Genomic DNA, 15757 nt, shown 5'->3' with positions numbered 1-15757 from the left:
CATGTGCAATTACACTATACCGTAGGTGACCATTTGGTACTTGAGAAGTTGTTGTGATGTAATGTAACATCCATCTACTGTATATAGTAGGCTATATAGCTTTCCAGCATCCATTTTCTTAGCTTCTTTCCATTTTCTTTCCATTTGTCACATACACAGTCAAAATGGGTGTCTGGACTAGTATAGAACAGATTAACATGTGTTACACAAGAAGGAAGAAAATGCACTTACACTTCCCTCTTCCCTCCTCCTCCTCTTCCTCCTTCCACCATCTCTTTATACACTTCACTAGTTATTAAACTAATACATTCTTCGCCTGTCTGGTCATAGTATTTAAGCCATTGTTACCTAAGATCTCCTCAGTGTTATAACTTGAATTATTAATGTTATTCCTCATTTACTAAGTCGCTTTGAATAAAAACCGTCTAATAAATGAGAAAATATATTGAGTGAATAAATGGAAAATAATTAAATAAACATGTATTTTGTGACTTTAAAATGGTTATGTGTTTGAGCGAGAGGAAGTAGAAAAACAAGTTGAGTGTCTGCTGCCTTCATTCTTCCTTATCGGCTACATCTCGACCGTCAATTACGTTGAAAGCATGTGAATGGAGGCTTGAGCTGGATATAGCTACAGTGTAGGCTACAGTGCACCTTGTGCGATGCGCGCAAAACGCAGGTTTCTTGGAGCGGAGGGGAGAGAAATGACCTACCTCAGAGCGTCAACTAATATGTGGCCAGAATATGCCGATCAAATATACGAACACTGATTCTTTTTAACGGTTGGACTATTTTTTGTCTATATTTAGAAACTTAAAGATGAGCGAAGCGGATTCAACTGTTGTGAACTGCACATTTTCACCAAACAGCTCATGGAGTGACGATGTCGACAACGATGAGTACTACAGTATTGTCAAAGTCACAGAAACAACTATTTTACCAGCTTTCGTGGGCTTTCTGTGTTCCACGGGCTTAGTGGGGAACATCCTGGTACTAGTAACTATTCTGAGGTATGATATAAGTTAATGTTGTCCAAACTGGACTTATTTCAAATGTAGGCTATTTTTATTGGAAAGATAGAGAACGAATCATATAGTCCAGGATTACACCACCGTTAGTGTGCAAATTAATAATCTGCAGTATTCCCTAGAAGTTTACTGAGTAAGCTTTCATTATGAAACCGTAATGTGTATTGTGTCATCAAAGTTTACCTCGAATGCATGGTTCTTTACATTGGACGATTTTCCTTTTGATGCAATTAGCTGATTGAATTTCAGGATTTCTTGTCATTGCCATGCAGATGTCTGAACTGTTTCCTTAAACCATTCAGCAGCGCACACTTTCCAGGCATGACATGAAACATGCTCTAACGGTTTAAAAGCGAAATCTAAGATCTAACTGCTATCAGATGCTCTCTGCTACAGTAACTGATCAAATGATCTTCCTATTCATCAGATATGCTCTGTTTTTTGTCTTATTTTAGATTTAAATGAGAGTAATCATTCTATTTTATATACTTGCTAAGAACAGAACCCTTTTATACTTTTATTTACTGTTACTTGCTGTATTTGATTATGTGAAGCACATTGAATTTGCCCATGAGTGTGAAATTGCCTTGCCTTGCCTTGTTAGGATGTAGCTATTTCACCGGACACATTATTTCAAAATCTACAGTACAAGCCAGGAAAAGGTTCTGTAAGCAAATTTGATCAGTCCTTAAAATAGTTTTCTGAAGTCGCAAAAATAAACTCAACATATTGCCAACAATTTTAAGACACCTGTGGCTGTGTTGGATGTGAAGATATAGACCAGAATATTATCAGCTATGGATTGTTTGAATAAAAAAGTAATCTCGCTCTCAGGCTCCATTTCAGAGCCAAGCAATGTTGTTTCAAAATATCTCACAACAAACCATGTTGGTCGAGTTTAGCCAGACATCTCTGCAGAGAATTGTGGCAAGAACTTGGAGAATCTGTGAGTTTTCACTGCCAGTAAGAAGATTTGGATGGATCCTGCGATCTACAGTATATCTCTGCACAGGGATGCATTATGCCTGTCACTCATTATGGTAATTTCAGATATACTGTACACAGGAGAGATATTAAATTCCTTGTGCTATTGGTAGAGGATTTCCTCCTGAGGCAGCAGGGCTCCAGCGAGCGGTCTTCAGATTAAGGATTGAGTGTGATAGGGGCAGGCAGCACAGCACTGCATAGGAGGGACTAGGATCAGTGTGAGTTATGCAGTAACATGTTGTTGTGGTTGTGGAGAGTAAGGGATCAGGAATCTGGTTGTGAGTTCGTCACCCGGGGCTGCCAGCACTGTGCTCCTGAGCAAGGCATTTACAGTACATAGCTCTGTACTGAGCTGCCACCACTGCTCCTGAGCAAGGCATGTAGCCCTGTACTGATCTGAGCTGCCACCACTGCTCCTGAGCAAGGCTTGTAGCCCTGTACTGTACTGAGCTGCCACCACTGCTACTGAGCTGCTTCAGGAACGACTGCCCCTGGAGTTAGTGCGCTGCAAGTCTTTCTGAATCAGAGCACCTGCTAAATTACAAGTACTGTAATGCAACGATGTCATTAACTAAAGCTATCAGCATTTTCTTCCTGACAACTTAACTAGTTCATTAACGCAGTTTCAGCCTCACTCCCCCGACTGTCATTCTCCAGCAATCACCATACCAGACATACCCCCCACCACACACACACACACACACACACACACACACACACACACACACTCACACACCACCACCACCACACACACACACACACACACACACACACACACACACACACACACACACACACATTCTCATTGTAAATGACGCTATGGTTGGGGTCTGTTTGTTGTTGTGAGACTGGGGGGAATGCACTGTACCAACTGCAGATGTTCCTGGTCCACTTTACAGGTCCCCCAAGAAGACGGTGCCCGACGTCTACATGTGCAACCTGGCGGGCGCCGACCTGGTGCACGTGACCGTCATGCCCTTCCTCATCCACCAGTGGGCGCGAGGCGGGCACTGGGTGTTTGGCAACACGCTCTGCACCGTCATCTCCTCGCTGGACAACTGCAACCAGGTGGCCTGCGCCGTCATCATGACGGCCATGAGTCTGGACAGGTGAGTCCAGCGCTCGGCAGTGTCTGCTCAGCATGACCGTCAGTGCTGTTAATTGCAATGTTAATGTAATGTTGTTTATTGATGTTGCGTAACTTGGGGCAAAAGCATCTGCTAAGAACCACAAACAGTCTTCACAACAATCAGCATTATACAAAAACTCCCTTTACACACTACACGGCATCAGAGGCAGACATCCCAGGTCCTGCCTGATATTCTTTCTACCTGTGCACTTAACACAGGTGATAGCACTAATTATCTGACCTGGCAGCTAATTAGGATGAGCTGGTCTACTAAATGGTTGGATCAAATACTTGTCAGGACTTTCACGTTCTGAACCCGGGATGTCTGCCTCTGTGCGTGACTCAAAAGGACATGAATGTTGTGACTGTTTCAAGGGGCTACTGTATGTGATTTCAGTGTCTTGAGTGTCTTGTGTATTAGCCGCATTGTGCATATAAGACGCAGGACAGTGTTTTATGCAGGTTTAAAAGAAACAAAACCATCATTAGTACCTTATTAACTGCCCCCCGTGTATTAACCTCATAGCTGAAGATATTTTGCAAAATCATTGTATAAGACGCGGCTGATAGTAAAAGAAATGATGGTATATGTCATTATTTCATTGATTTGCATGTATTTGATACAGCAAGTCGCATTACGAGAATGGTCAGTCTGAAGCTAGCTGGTTATTGTATTAACTGGTCAGAGACGATCTGGACAACATAGAACACAGGAGTTTTTGATTATCTAGTGATCAGTTGCTTGACAAAGAGACTGTGGAAAAGGCTTTTGAATAACCTCCTTGACCTCTAACCTTCTGCTCATGTTGTAAGATGAAGGACACTGATAACATTCAATAGGTGTGGGCGGGAGGTGCAGGATATTCCTTTGCACACAAAACAGACTTACAGACACATAAACAGAGAGAGAGAGAGAGAGAGAGAGAGAGAGATGCAGCACACACACACACACACACACACACACACACACAGTCACACACACACACACACACACACACACACACACACACACACACACACACACACACACACACACACACACACACACAATGTGTTAATTACAAGAGTCTTGGTGACAGTTACTACACAGCAGTGTAAGCTACTTAGGCTTAAATACATACCCTTATCTGGTATCCAGCATGTGTACAGTCAATAACATATGCCATGCCAACTGTCCTGAGTGATCTATTCTATGGCATAATGGGGATATATGGGAAAAAGATTCAGCTGAGTTGAATACGAATCCAGTTCACTTGTATCCCAAATTAGTTCAACAGTGTATTCTCCAAGTCACTTTTAATGATATTCATATCTATTTTGCTGTGTTGCAATGATATGTAAATTGTAGTTGTCTAACCAAGCTTGTGCTGAGGTCGTGAACGGTGGATATCAATATCAATGTCAATATGCCTACTGTTTAGATATACAGTACACTCTTAGAAAAAAGGTGTTATATATACCAAAAATGGTTCTGCATGCTTCATATATGACACCCCTAATTGGTTCTCTAAACCATTTTGAAAAGTTCATCAGAGGAACCCCAAAGTGTTCCTTAAAGCCAGCATAGTTCTACTGTATATAGCACCCCAAGAAGAGTCTAGGACTACATTACTGATGCCGCACTCTTCCCCAATAATCCCGATCCCCCCAATAATATCGAGTAACGGAGCAGATGCAGAGAGCTCATGCTTGAGTTATGGATGTTCACCTTTGGACATATCTACACTATATTGCCAAAAGAATTGGGTCACCTGCCTTGACCCCCATATGAACTTCGGTTACAACCCATTCTTAATCCATAGGGTTTAATATGACGTCGGTCCACTCTCAGTAGCTATAACAGCTTCAACTCTTCTGGGAAAGCTTTCCACAAGGTTTAGGAGTGTGTTTATGGGAATTTTTGACCATTCTTCCAGAAGCGCTTTTTTGAGGTCACACGCTGATGTTAGACGCGGTGACTGGCTCTCAGTCTGGCTCTCTGCGCTTTAATTGATCCCAAAGGTGTTCTATTGGGTTGAGGTCAAGACTCTGTGCAGGCCAGTCAAGTTCATCCACACCAAACTCTGTCATCCATGTCTGTATGGACCTTGCTTGGTGCACTGGTACACAGTCATGTTGGAACAGGAAGTGGCCATCCCCAATATATGTATGTATGTTTGTGTTGGATTTTACAACAGCGTCAAATGCGATTCAGCCAATCATAATCAAGGACCGGAACAATCCGTTTTAGAAACTCTGTATATAGCATAGATTCCGCAAGTATAGGGTCACAGGATGTGTGCTACCCAGAAATCAAATCTTACACCCCCACTATATGGTTATGTTATGGCTATGGTTATGCTGCTTAGCAGACACCTTTGTCCAAAGCGAAGCTATATCTAAAGGCACCGTAATTTGCCCTTCTATAGAGCATATGTATTAGCTCTTGGTTCCATAGAGCATATGCATTAGCTCTTGGTTCTATAGAGCATATGCATTAGCTCTTTGGTTCTAAATCAGATTTGCCCTGGAGCCGGGCAGTAATGTAATGTAAACGTATGGGCCTGGAGCAGGTGCACGCCAGCATATGCAGTGCATCCTCATCCCGCCTACAAGATAACATGAAATGGATTTCATTCATGTAAATGTAAATTAGAGTATGCTTGTTTGTGTATTTGTGTGTGTTTGTGCGTGTGTGTGTGTGTGTGTGTGTGTGTGTGTGTGCGTGCGTGTTTGTGTGCATCATGTGTTTAGATAAGGCGCTACAGCTAATTGGATCCTCTCACTGGTGAGAGAACATATTGCTTGTTTTCCCCCTTAAAGTATCAAGCAAGGCATACTACTGTAAGTGGATAGCATTAAAACGACTGTGATTGTGTTTTCTGCCATAATTATGTCACCAGTTCTACAGCCTCAGATCCCTTCATGTTGTATTGTACTCACAACAAAAACATCTCCACCACCACCACCACAATATAGCTCTCTCCCTCTCTCTCTCTCTCTCTCACGCTCACACACACACACACACACACACACACACACACACACACTAACACTCACAAACGCACACACATAAACACACACATGTTAGTAAACCACAAGAACAATGCTCCCACACAGTGCATTAACCTCTCCATGAAGCATTGATTCTGGGTCATTCATTAACTCATTAATTTATTAATCACAGTCATCCTCATGTTTTGTAGAATATATGGCAATATATACACAGCAATAACGTGTGTTCGTATGTCATTTCTTACATTATGCAAATCTCCCCAGCACTCTGTAGACAGTAGGAACAAAAAAAGGATTTTTCTTTTTCTGGTTTTATTTTAATATAATTATTCATTTTTACAGTGATGACAGTCCCCGCACTTTGCTTGTTTTTCATTCTCTCTCTAATGGGTCTCTGCATTTCAGTCTCACATGCTGGGAAGCTGCAGCTCAAGATTGTGTTCGTCATGCATAATGTGAGGCAGGTCCGTGTGTGGGTGTCCTTACAGTATATCAAGTCTTTCTCAGCTGGATTCTTGAAAGCCACTCTTGTCACAACTATGTTGGTTGTGCATTGTGAGGGTAGAGAGGTGAAGAAGTGAATGAGAAGCTGCTGCACTCTTAAAAAGGAAGGTGCTATGGCATGTACTGTAGAACCAAAAATGCATGCTTCATATACAGTATCGCATCCCTAAATGGTTCTTTAGGTTCTTCAATTAATCAATTAAAATGAATTATTAATAACTAATATTGTTTAATATTGTTTTATAAGTTTAATAAGTTTTGCACTTAAATCCCAGTGGGGAAATTATTTGCAAAATGTTCAATAATAAACAGCATATTTGAAATAATTTCTTGCCTTCTGTCATTTTACAAAATAATCATAATCATAATTGAAAATCGGATTTTGAGAGAAGAAAATCGGGATTTTATTTTTGGGAAAAATCGAACAGCCCTAATAGTTCATAAAAGAAACACCTAAGGGTTTTTAAAGAGAGTGTCAGAAGTCCATAATGCATAATACATGTACAGTAGGTGTCCTCTTGTGTTTTTTGTCGCCATTTTGCATCATTGAATAGACTTGATAGTGTACAGCACAGGTCTGTGGTGTGCTTTATAAACTGTATCCACAATCTACAATTCTTTGATCTAGTGGAGGTGATCCTTGTTTTGTTAATCTGGTTCATTCATAAATGTCCATTGTAGTACACAGTTATGTTTATGTTATGTGAAGTCAGCTATGTCCCCTATGTATTGTCCAGTTGTTTTTGGTATACATATGTGTATGGGCATGTCTTGAGTTTTAATATGGTTGATGACCAGTACTACTTGTCTATGGGATATGCAGTATGGCTGTCTTTAGTATACTGTATGCGTGTACTGTATCTAGGACTGAGGTCATCGGCAAGGTTATGGTGTTATAGCATGTTTGGATACCAGAGATTCCTCTCCCTTTGTCTGTTATCCTCTGCACGACATGCGCCATGATGATGTTGAACAGTAGTGCTGATGTTATACATCCTTGACGAACTCCAGATTTCACTGTACTGTTGCTCTCCATTGGAGGAACAGGATAGGCATGTCGTCGTTTATACTGCAGTGCTCACGGTCCATATGGGACGAGATGACATAACTCCTTAGTGTCTTCCAGAAGCTGTCATGAGGTCTCGTCAAAGGCTTTTACAGGAGGTTAATGTGCTACACTGTTCGTTGATGATCTACCTTCCCTGTGTTTGATCTGCTAAATTGACCCTCAGTGTTTGTCTACCGAGTCTACTGGTGGTGTTACTGTATATGTGGTGTAATGATCTTGTGGAGTACATGGAGTAGTACCAGACAATTAAAGACAATCAGCCAGTATATAACACATGAGTTTGTATGCCAACAAAAGGCACCCTTTATCATCACAATAGTTACAGTTGTCATATAGTTTAAGTCACTCAGGCCCTGTTTACATTATGTTATTAAAATGCATCTTGGGCGATCCGATCACAAGTGCTTAGTTGTAGATATTGTTGCAGACGCTCAGTGAAATCATACAGTCACGGCAGGTTGAGTACGGTAGGCTATGTCCTCTGACTGCCATACACAGAGGCTGACCCTTTGACACGGTGGTCACATGGCAGGTTTGGTACCCCGTAGACCTGGGGTCAGGGCCAGGTCGGGTCACTGCTCTCTCCCCTGTCTATTCAAAAGGTCTATCTATGCTTAACCGCAGCTCACAGCAGAGTTGACTTTTAACTCCCTGGCCAGAGTTGGCTTTTTTGAGTCATTTGACCCCCTTTACCTTTCAACCTCTAACCTTTGACCTCTGCTGGTGACTACCCCCCCCCCCCCCAGGTATCTGGCGCTGGTTCACCCGTTCCGCCTGACAAGCCTGAGGACCCGCTCGAAGACCATCTGGATCAACCTGTGCGTGTGGGCCGTGGCCGGGGTGCTGGCGCTGCCCGCCTGGGTCCACTCCGAGGTCCTGCGCTTCCCCGACGGCCTGGAGAGCTGCTCCATGAACCTGCCGTCCCGCAGGGCGCTGCTTTGGTACGTACGCCGTCGCACCGTGAGCCGATGTCTGGGGGGGGGGGGGGAGAATGGGGGGCCACAGCAGCAACGACAACGGTGATGGTTACTATTAGGGGTCCAAGCAGAGAGCCTGCTCGATCCAGTTAAGATAAGATAAGATAAGATAAGATGATACTTAAATGTCTGTTTACACAGACATTTCTGTGCTCAGAATCAGTATGCTTTGTATTGCGGATGTGAAGAACTGGTGTAGGGTGTCCTTATTGGCTCCAAAGGATCTAAGTTTCCTCAGAAACGAAATTCTCTGTTGGACTTTGTACTCTGTTGCAAATGTAATCCACATCCACATGCTGTGAGCAAAAGAAGACACTATCCACATAGATTAAGACACATTTCTGTGATGGTTGTAAAGATACACATTAGTTAACATGTGAAGGATATGCTGTAATGCAGGGGCGCCTGCAGGAATTAATGCTATGGTACGCACACCAATCAATAGGCTATAACATCCACATGCGATAACACAATTAGAAATTTGAAAGTGATAGTAGCAGTGGTATAAGCGGGATAATCAACTCCGCGCCGTGCGTTTATAGGAAAATAATGCACTTATCGAAGTGTATAGTCCCCTCCGCCTGCGGCGTCGGGTCCTTATTACCACTTCGAACGTGCATTATTTTCCTATAAACGCACGGCGCGTCGTTGATTATCCCTTACACAATACTCATTTGGACAACGTTACACAGCTAAGTTACTGCTAAGTTACGTTTAGTTTTGTTCAAGCATTAACGTCTGATGTTAAACAGTGTTGTAATGCTAGTCTAACGTTCCGACAAGCACACAAATTGTCTACCTAGCTTGTTATTGCCCATCTGGAATCTCCTCTAGCTTTCCTGCCTCCATCTTCCATTCTTTCTCTTTTCGTTGTTTAAAAGAACTTGCGATATCCACTATGAGTATTTGAGTTAGTGATTTAGCGTCACATTGTGTTCTGATAACCATAATAGATAGCCGAGTAAAAGAAAACAACAAGTAGCCTACTTGCGCGCCTGCGTGCGTAATCTCTCCTGCTCAAATGAAATATGTGCGCGTGGATATACAGTAGCTCTGCATTAAGTTAATTTTGATAACGTGTTGACAAACTTCATATAGAAAATTGTAAATAGCCTGATGGCATGGCATGCGGCTAATGGGATACTGTGCATAGTTGGGAAGTTATGGTAGGCCAATTTGATGTTAATACACATGCACAAGGGTAATTTTCTTTCCTTGATGAGTAGTCTCAAGGTACGCACAGTGCGTACGGCCGTACGCCTGCAGGCGCCACTGCTGTAATGTATAGGGGAGTTCTGGTGCCGGAGTTGTAAATATGGGTGAGCCATGTGCAGGATGTGTCTGGGTCCGGACCTCTATACGTTGATAACTCATATGTTGTCGTGACGTGTTCATAAATTTTGACTGTCACACAAAGCCTTACATAATCGTGCAGTGTGAATCAAGAGTTTGCACTGTGCTTGAGACACTCTGCTTAAAGCATAATGTTCATGGAAGGAACGCACCAACTTTTTGGTAAATTAACTTGTTTGCAGTCTAAATCAGAGTTAGATAAAAGAATACCCTTCAGGGAGAAGGGGTTTGTTTTTAGATCGTGTTTGTTCATCTTAAATGTTTTACTTTTTAGTCAGATGTATTTAGATTTTTCTGTTTGTTTCATCTAGTTGTTTCATCTAGTACTTTTTGGCATGGAAAGATTTTGGTCTTTGGAAGAATCATGGAAGAATTCCCTTCTCTTCCCTGTGTATGCAATAACCCAGGCTGACACCCCCACTGTTGGCCTAAGTTCACATAACTGACTGGAAATGGTTTGCACCAGTTTGTTTGACAAAATTGACAAGATAGACTTCTAATTCCAAAATGTTTTTGTTTACATATTGTGACTTGACTTATTTACCACTTGTAGAAATAACAATGTAAAAATACATACTTATTACTTATTACTTAACAGTAAGTAACTCATTACTAAACAACAGCCTTATGTTGGCGAAACACATACCTGCAATGCTAGTTTGAACAGTGAATATTATCTGCTAGCTGGCACATAGATCACAAACAGATTTCTAACAGCATTGCCTATCCAACTGAATAATAACTCATGGTTCTGTGTAGTGGTTTACAGGGTTAGGTTAAGACATATGGTTATAGACAGGGGATCCAGGGTCTAATTTAATGGTTCATAGAATACAACCAAAAATCTGCATAAGATTAATCTAGTGCTTCTGAAGTCGGTTTGGTGTGCACTCACCATCACATACTGTACATGATACATTACATTACATTGACATGTATTCATTTGGGCAGCCGTGGCCTACTGGTTAGTCGAGCTTGTAACAGGAGGGTTGCCGGTTCGATCCCCGACCAGTCCACATCTGAAGTGCCCTTGAGCAAGGCACCTAACCCCTCACTGCTCCCCGAGCGCCGCTGTATGAAGGCAGCTTACTGCTCCGGCTTAGTGTGTGCTTCACCTCACGGTGTGTTCACTGTGTGCTGCGTGTGTTCACTAATTCACGGATGGGATAAATGCAGAGACCAAATGTCTTGTATATGCAAGTATACATGGTCGATAAGCCTGATTTGATTTGGCAAACGTGTTTATCCAAAGTCACCAGCACCAATTAAATTTTATTTCAGAGCTACAGCTAATATTTCAGCCATAGAATAACCTTTCAGCCTAATGAGAACACATCTAACGCACATGCCCTCTGCTTCTCAAGGACTGACGTCAGGTACCTCAAGGTACAAAACACCCTGTAAATCCTGCCAGGGGCCAAGATAGCATGACTCACCCACTAAGCCCCAATTGGTAATCATCCTTTTGCAATAGGCAATCAATGGCAGATTGATCTGTGTTCTTGCTGTACTCTCTCCGGAGCTTTACCTTACACACACGTTTATTTGCTGTGTGCGTGTTGTGTCTTTGCAGGTACACCATCTACCAGACCCTGGTGTCCTTCTTCCTGCCTCTACCACTCATTCTCCTCTGCTACATCCTCATCCTCTGCTACACCTGGAGAATGTACCAGAGGAACAACAAGGCGCGCCAGTGAGTTATGCCTGATGGGTGGAACGATGGATGGATGGATGGATAGATGGATGGGTGGATAGATAGAGAGAGGGGCAGAGAGGGAGAAACACAGCGAGAGAGCGTGCCAAGAAAATCAATGTTTCTATTTAAGGTTTAGATGCTGGGGGATTGACAGCCACCTGTGGCTTTCTTCAAACAGTTTTTAAAGCACAGTGTATTGTTGCTTACAGACTCGTATGTTAACAGTAACTAGACAAACAATATTTATACCAAGCCTAGGTTGTCCAAGCACAGTTGGTCCACTCGCCATGCGCATTATCTGGACTTCTTGCCTGCACCTGCAGGTTATGGGTTAACCCGTGCATCATTATTTCCCAGGCCTAAAGTAGATCATTTCATTGAGAAAACATAACAACAACATTTGGATAGAAGTGCACTGGAGCCATGATCCCTTTAGGGACCTGAGAGTCCTCCTCTCAAGCTTGTTTTATCACTTACAAGAACCACTTATTACTTTACATGATGTCCACTGCATGAAGACAACCGATCTTTAAAGTATTTGTTGACGTGTCCCGTTCCGTCACAAACATGTTTTTCTATTGCTATTTCAAACATTTGCTGACATTTTGTTTATTTATTTATCACACACATGTTTTTTGTTGACATTCCCCCCACAGTTGTTTACTCAATGCTCCTGCTGTGTTGTCCTGTGCCGCAGATACAGCAGCAGTGTGCCGAGGGATCGGGTGGTGCGTCTGACCAAGACGGTGCTGGTCCTGGTGGCGGTGTTCCTGGTGAGCGTGGGGCCGTACCACGTGCTGCAGCTGGTCAACCTGAGCGTGCGCCGGCCCTCGCTGGCCTACCACACCTGCTACTACCTGTCCGTGTGCCTGAGCTACGCCGCCAGCAGCGTCAACCCCTTCATCTACATCCTGCTGAGCGGACACTTCCGCCTGCGGCTGCGCCGCCACCACACGGCACAGGGCCGCCAGCTCAACCCAACGACCCAGCACAGCGCACTCCGCCCCAGCCAGTGACCCCTGACCCACACATGATCAACCCAACAACCCAGCACAGCGCACTCCGCCCCAGTCAGTGACCCCTGACCACAGATGATCAACCCAGCAACCCAGCACCGCACGCTCCATCCCAGTGACCAATCCACCCACCCCAGCGCAGGACCCTTTCCTGACCCACAGATGATCAACCCAGCGACCCAACCCAGCGACCCAACCCAGCGACCCAACCCAGCGTAGGACACCCCAATCCAGTATCTGAACCTGCACAGCCAGTCCTCATCCAGTTTATTGCCCACTGCCCATGGTCTGACTCACAATACAGTGTGATCAAATTCCTGATCCGTGGCATGTCCTAATGCAATGTGGTTCATATTTGTCATCAACACGGCCATTCTTTGATATCCGATATTAGTCAAGCTCTAAGGAGTTCTACATCTCTGATGCCACAGAGGGGGAGACCACTGGATTCAGAAAGCAGAGAGTTTATTACCTGGTGATGCACTTGCTAATGTGCACAGATTCCCGAATGTGATCCCATGTTCATCAGCACAGTTCCAGTTGGTGTTGGTCGGACCCAGTGAGAGCTTGGATTACTGATTACGTTTTTTTCTGTGTTTGCATTCCAGTAATATAATTAGGAGATGAGTTTCTACACAGGGTGGGTTATGGAGGACGCAAGCAAGAAACGTCAAAAATCACCTGTACATTAAGGTCTTCTGAGACACTTCAGTTGTTACGGTATTCATGATGAGATGCACATGCTTTGTCTTATACTGTATGTAGGCTACTGTACTGTATTCCTTGGCCGCTACTAGGCCATGTTAGGCAGTACGCCATTGATGATGTCAAATGTCCCGTCTGTTGAGTCATTTTTTTGCACAGTGATTCCACAGCATAATCCACCACATTCCTGTGAAAGGTGTCCCTGTTTGATGCAGCATAGACCCAATTATCATATAGTTTTCCGCTCATGGATTAAGCCTGGCAGTTGGCTACATGATAGTCAATAAATGCTTTTGTCAATGGAGATTTTCATTGAAGTTTTCTTTCAGGCTTAATCCGATGAACGGGACACCGGTTTGTTAAGTATTTTAGAGATTCTTGTTTTATTTATGTTATGTTATGCCAGATGATTTACATACTTTTTGGGGAGAAAGAGCAATGTGCATTTGTCTTTTCTCCAAGTAAGCCTGAATCCACAAGCCAAGAAGTAAGTGTCACTAAAAAGCTTGCATCATTCACCACTGATACAGTGGTAACTTGTCTCCCCCTGGTGAAAATGTATGGTATTACATGTCATAGTGTAACTGCTCATGTTGGCAGAATTTAGAACAGGCTGATTTTGAAATTGGGATGGCCAAACAATCCTGTTGAATATGTACAATTAATATTGTTGTAAAGAATAATGAATTATGTTTCAATTGTCCTTGTGTATAACTGTATTTGTATTTTTGAGTGTGTTTGAAAATGCATCTACCCAGAAACTTCTAAATATATGTAAATGTTCAATAAGCATGGCCCTAAATGTATTTCTTTTATATATATATATATATATATATATATATATATATATACTATTTTGAGCAAGGCAGTGTGGGGTGGTGTTGTCACCCTGTTTAAACTGCTGTGAAAATATATCAGAAAGAAAAATGTATCGATGTGCATGAAACATGCCTCAATGAATGTGTGTACACTTTTGGGGTGCCCAGTATCTTTGTTGCCCGTGAGTGAGTACAAGTCAATACCAATCGATGTCGCTTATGATGAAAACTGACTGTGTGGCTGAAAACCGTTAGGGGTGTTTTGAAGCTGTCTGGTGTTTGCTGGGCTGGGCTTAGAGACAGCCCCAGGGAAGGTGTGTGTGTGTGTGTGTGTGTGTGTGTGTGTGTGTGTGTGTGTGTGTGTGTGTGTGTGTGTGTGTGTGTGTGTGTGTGTGTGTGTGTGTGTGTGTGTGTGTGTGTGTGTGTGTGTGTGTGTTAAACTAGCTATCGGGAAAGGGAGAGCAAGCGCCTGTGAGAAGCCAGCACTGGAGCACCAGGAACAGGACTGGCTGGCCAGAGTGTCTGGGTCGCGCCCCCCCCCCCCCCCCCCCCCCCAAACTTTGCCCTTGGCATGGGATCGATAGCTACCCGACCAGGCCAGACCAGACGAGTACAAGGACAGCGTCTCTCCCCAAGCATAGCTGCAGGGCACAACTGGGGGAGATCCCCCTCACTCTACCCCCCGCACACACACACACACACACACACACACACACACACACACACACACACACACACACATACACACACACCCCACCCCCTCTGTCTGTCTCCTCTGCAATTGTGCTGATCAATAAAAGTGTCTCGATGCCACCCAGGCTCTGTTGTTTACCTCTGTCTTATAGATTTTGACAATGCAACATTGCTATGGTGCTTGACTGGGTGGGATTTACGCTCACTCCCAAGTGATTCTGACCAGGGACCAACTTGGGTTGGAGTTGTTCACTGAGATCCAGGCATGACTCATCCTGTTCTTCTCAAGAGATCAACTTTGGAGGAAATAGCTTCGCAGCACATTCCACACCAGACATCAAACTAATCCTTTCTTTTAACTCTCTCTCTCCCTCTCCCCCCCCCCCCCCCCCCTCTCTCTCTCTCTCTCTCTCTCTCTCTCTCTCTCTCTCTCTCTCTCTCTCTCTCTCTCTCTCTCTCTCTCTCTCTCTCTCTCTCCACCGTGTCCTCCCACACAATCAAACGGATGCTGAATCACGCGTGTGAGGAAACAGGGTGCGTGGGCGCAGTCTGACTGTGGCAGAGGGCACCAGCGTTACAGTGTGTAAGGGTCACGGAGAGCCAACTTGTGGGAAAAATGTCGTTAGCATCTCAGCATTCCTGGTTTGGCTGCAGCGAGTCTTGGCGTGGGCTTACTGGGGCACAGGGCACTGGCGTTAGGATGGGCAGGGAGAGGTCTTAGTGTGGCACAGGGCATTGGTGTTAGGATGGGCAAGGAGGGGTCTTAAGTAGGGTTCAGACCAAAGATT

General features: G+C 43.8%; 1 protein-coding gene across 1 annotated transcript; it reads left to right on the top strand.

Annotated features, from left to right (window-relative positions):
• Window positions 1–819: 819 nt before the first annotated feature.
• On the top strand, window positions 820–12753 carry mchr2a (melanin concentrating hormone receptor 2a). Its single transcript, XM_062537933.1, has 5 exons — window positions 820–1010; window positions 2915–3124; window positions 8458–8652; window positions 11615–11734; window positions 12435–12753. Exons 1-5 carry the CDS (start codon window positions 820–822, stop codon window positions 12751–12753), a joined length of 1035 nt encoding a protein of 344 aa, XP_062393917.1.
• The last annotated feature ends 3004 nt before the right edge of the window (window positions 12754–15757 follow it).

This window comes from Sardina pilchardus, chromosome 6 (genome assembly GCF_963854185.1).
Source record: "Sardina pilchardus chromosome 6, fSarPil1.1, whole genome shotgun sequence".
Taxonomy (NCBI): Eukaryota; Metazoa; Chordata; class Actinopteri; order Clupeiformes; family Clupeidae; genus Sardina; species Sardina pilchardus.
This window is presented reverse-complemented; position numbering and strand designations above follow the sequence as displayed.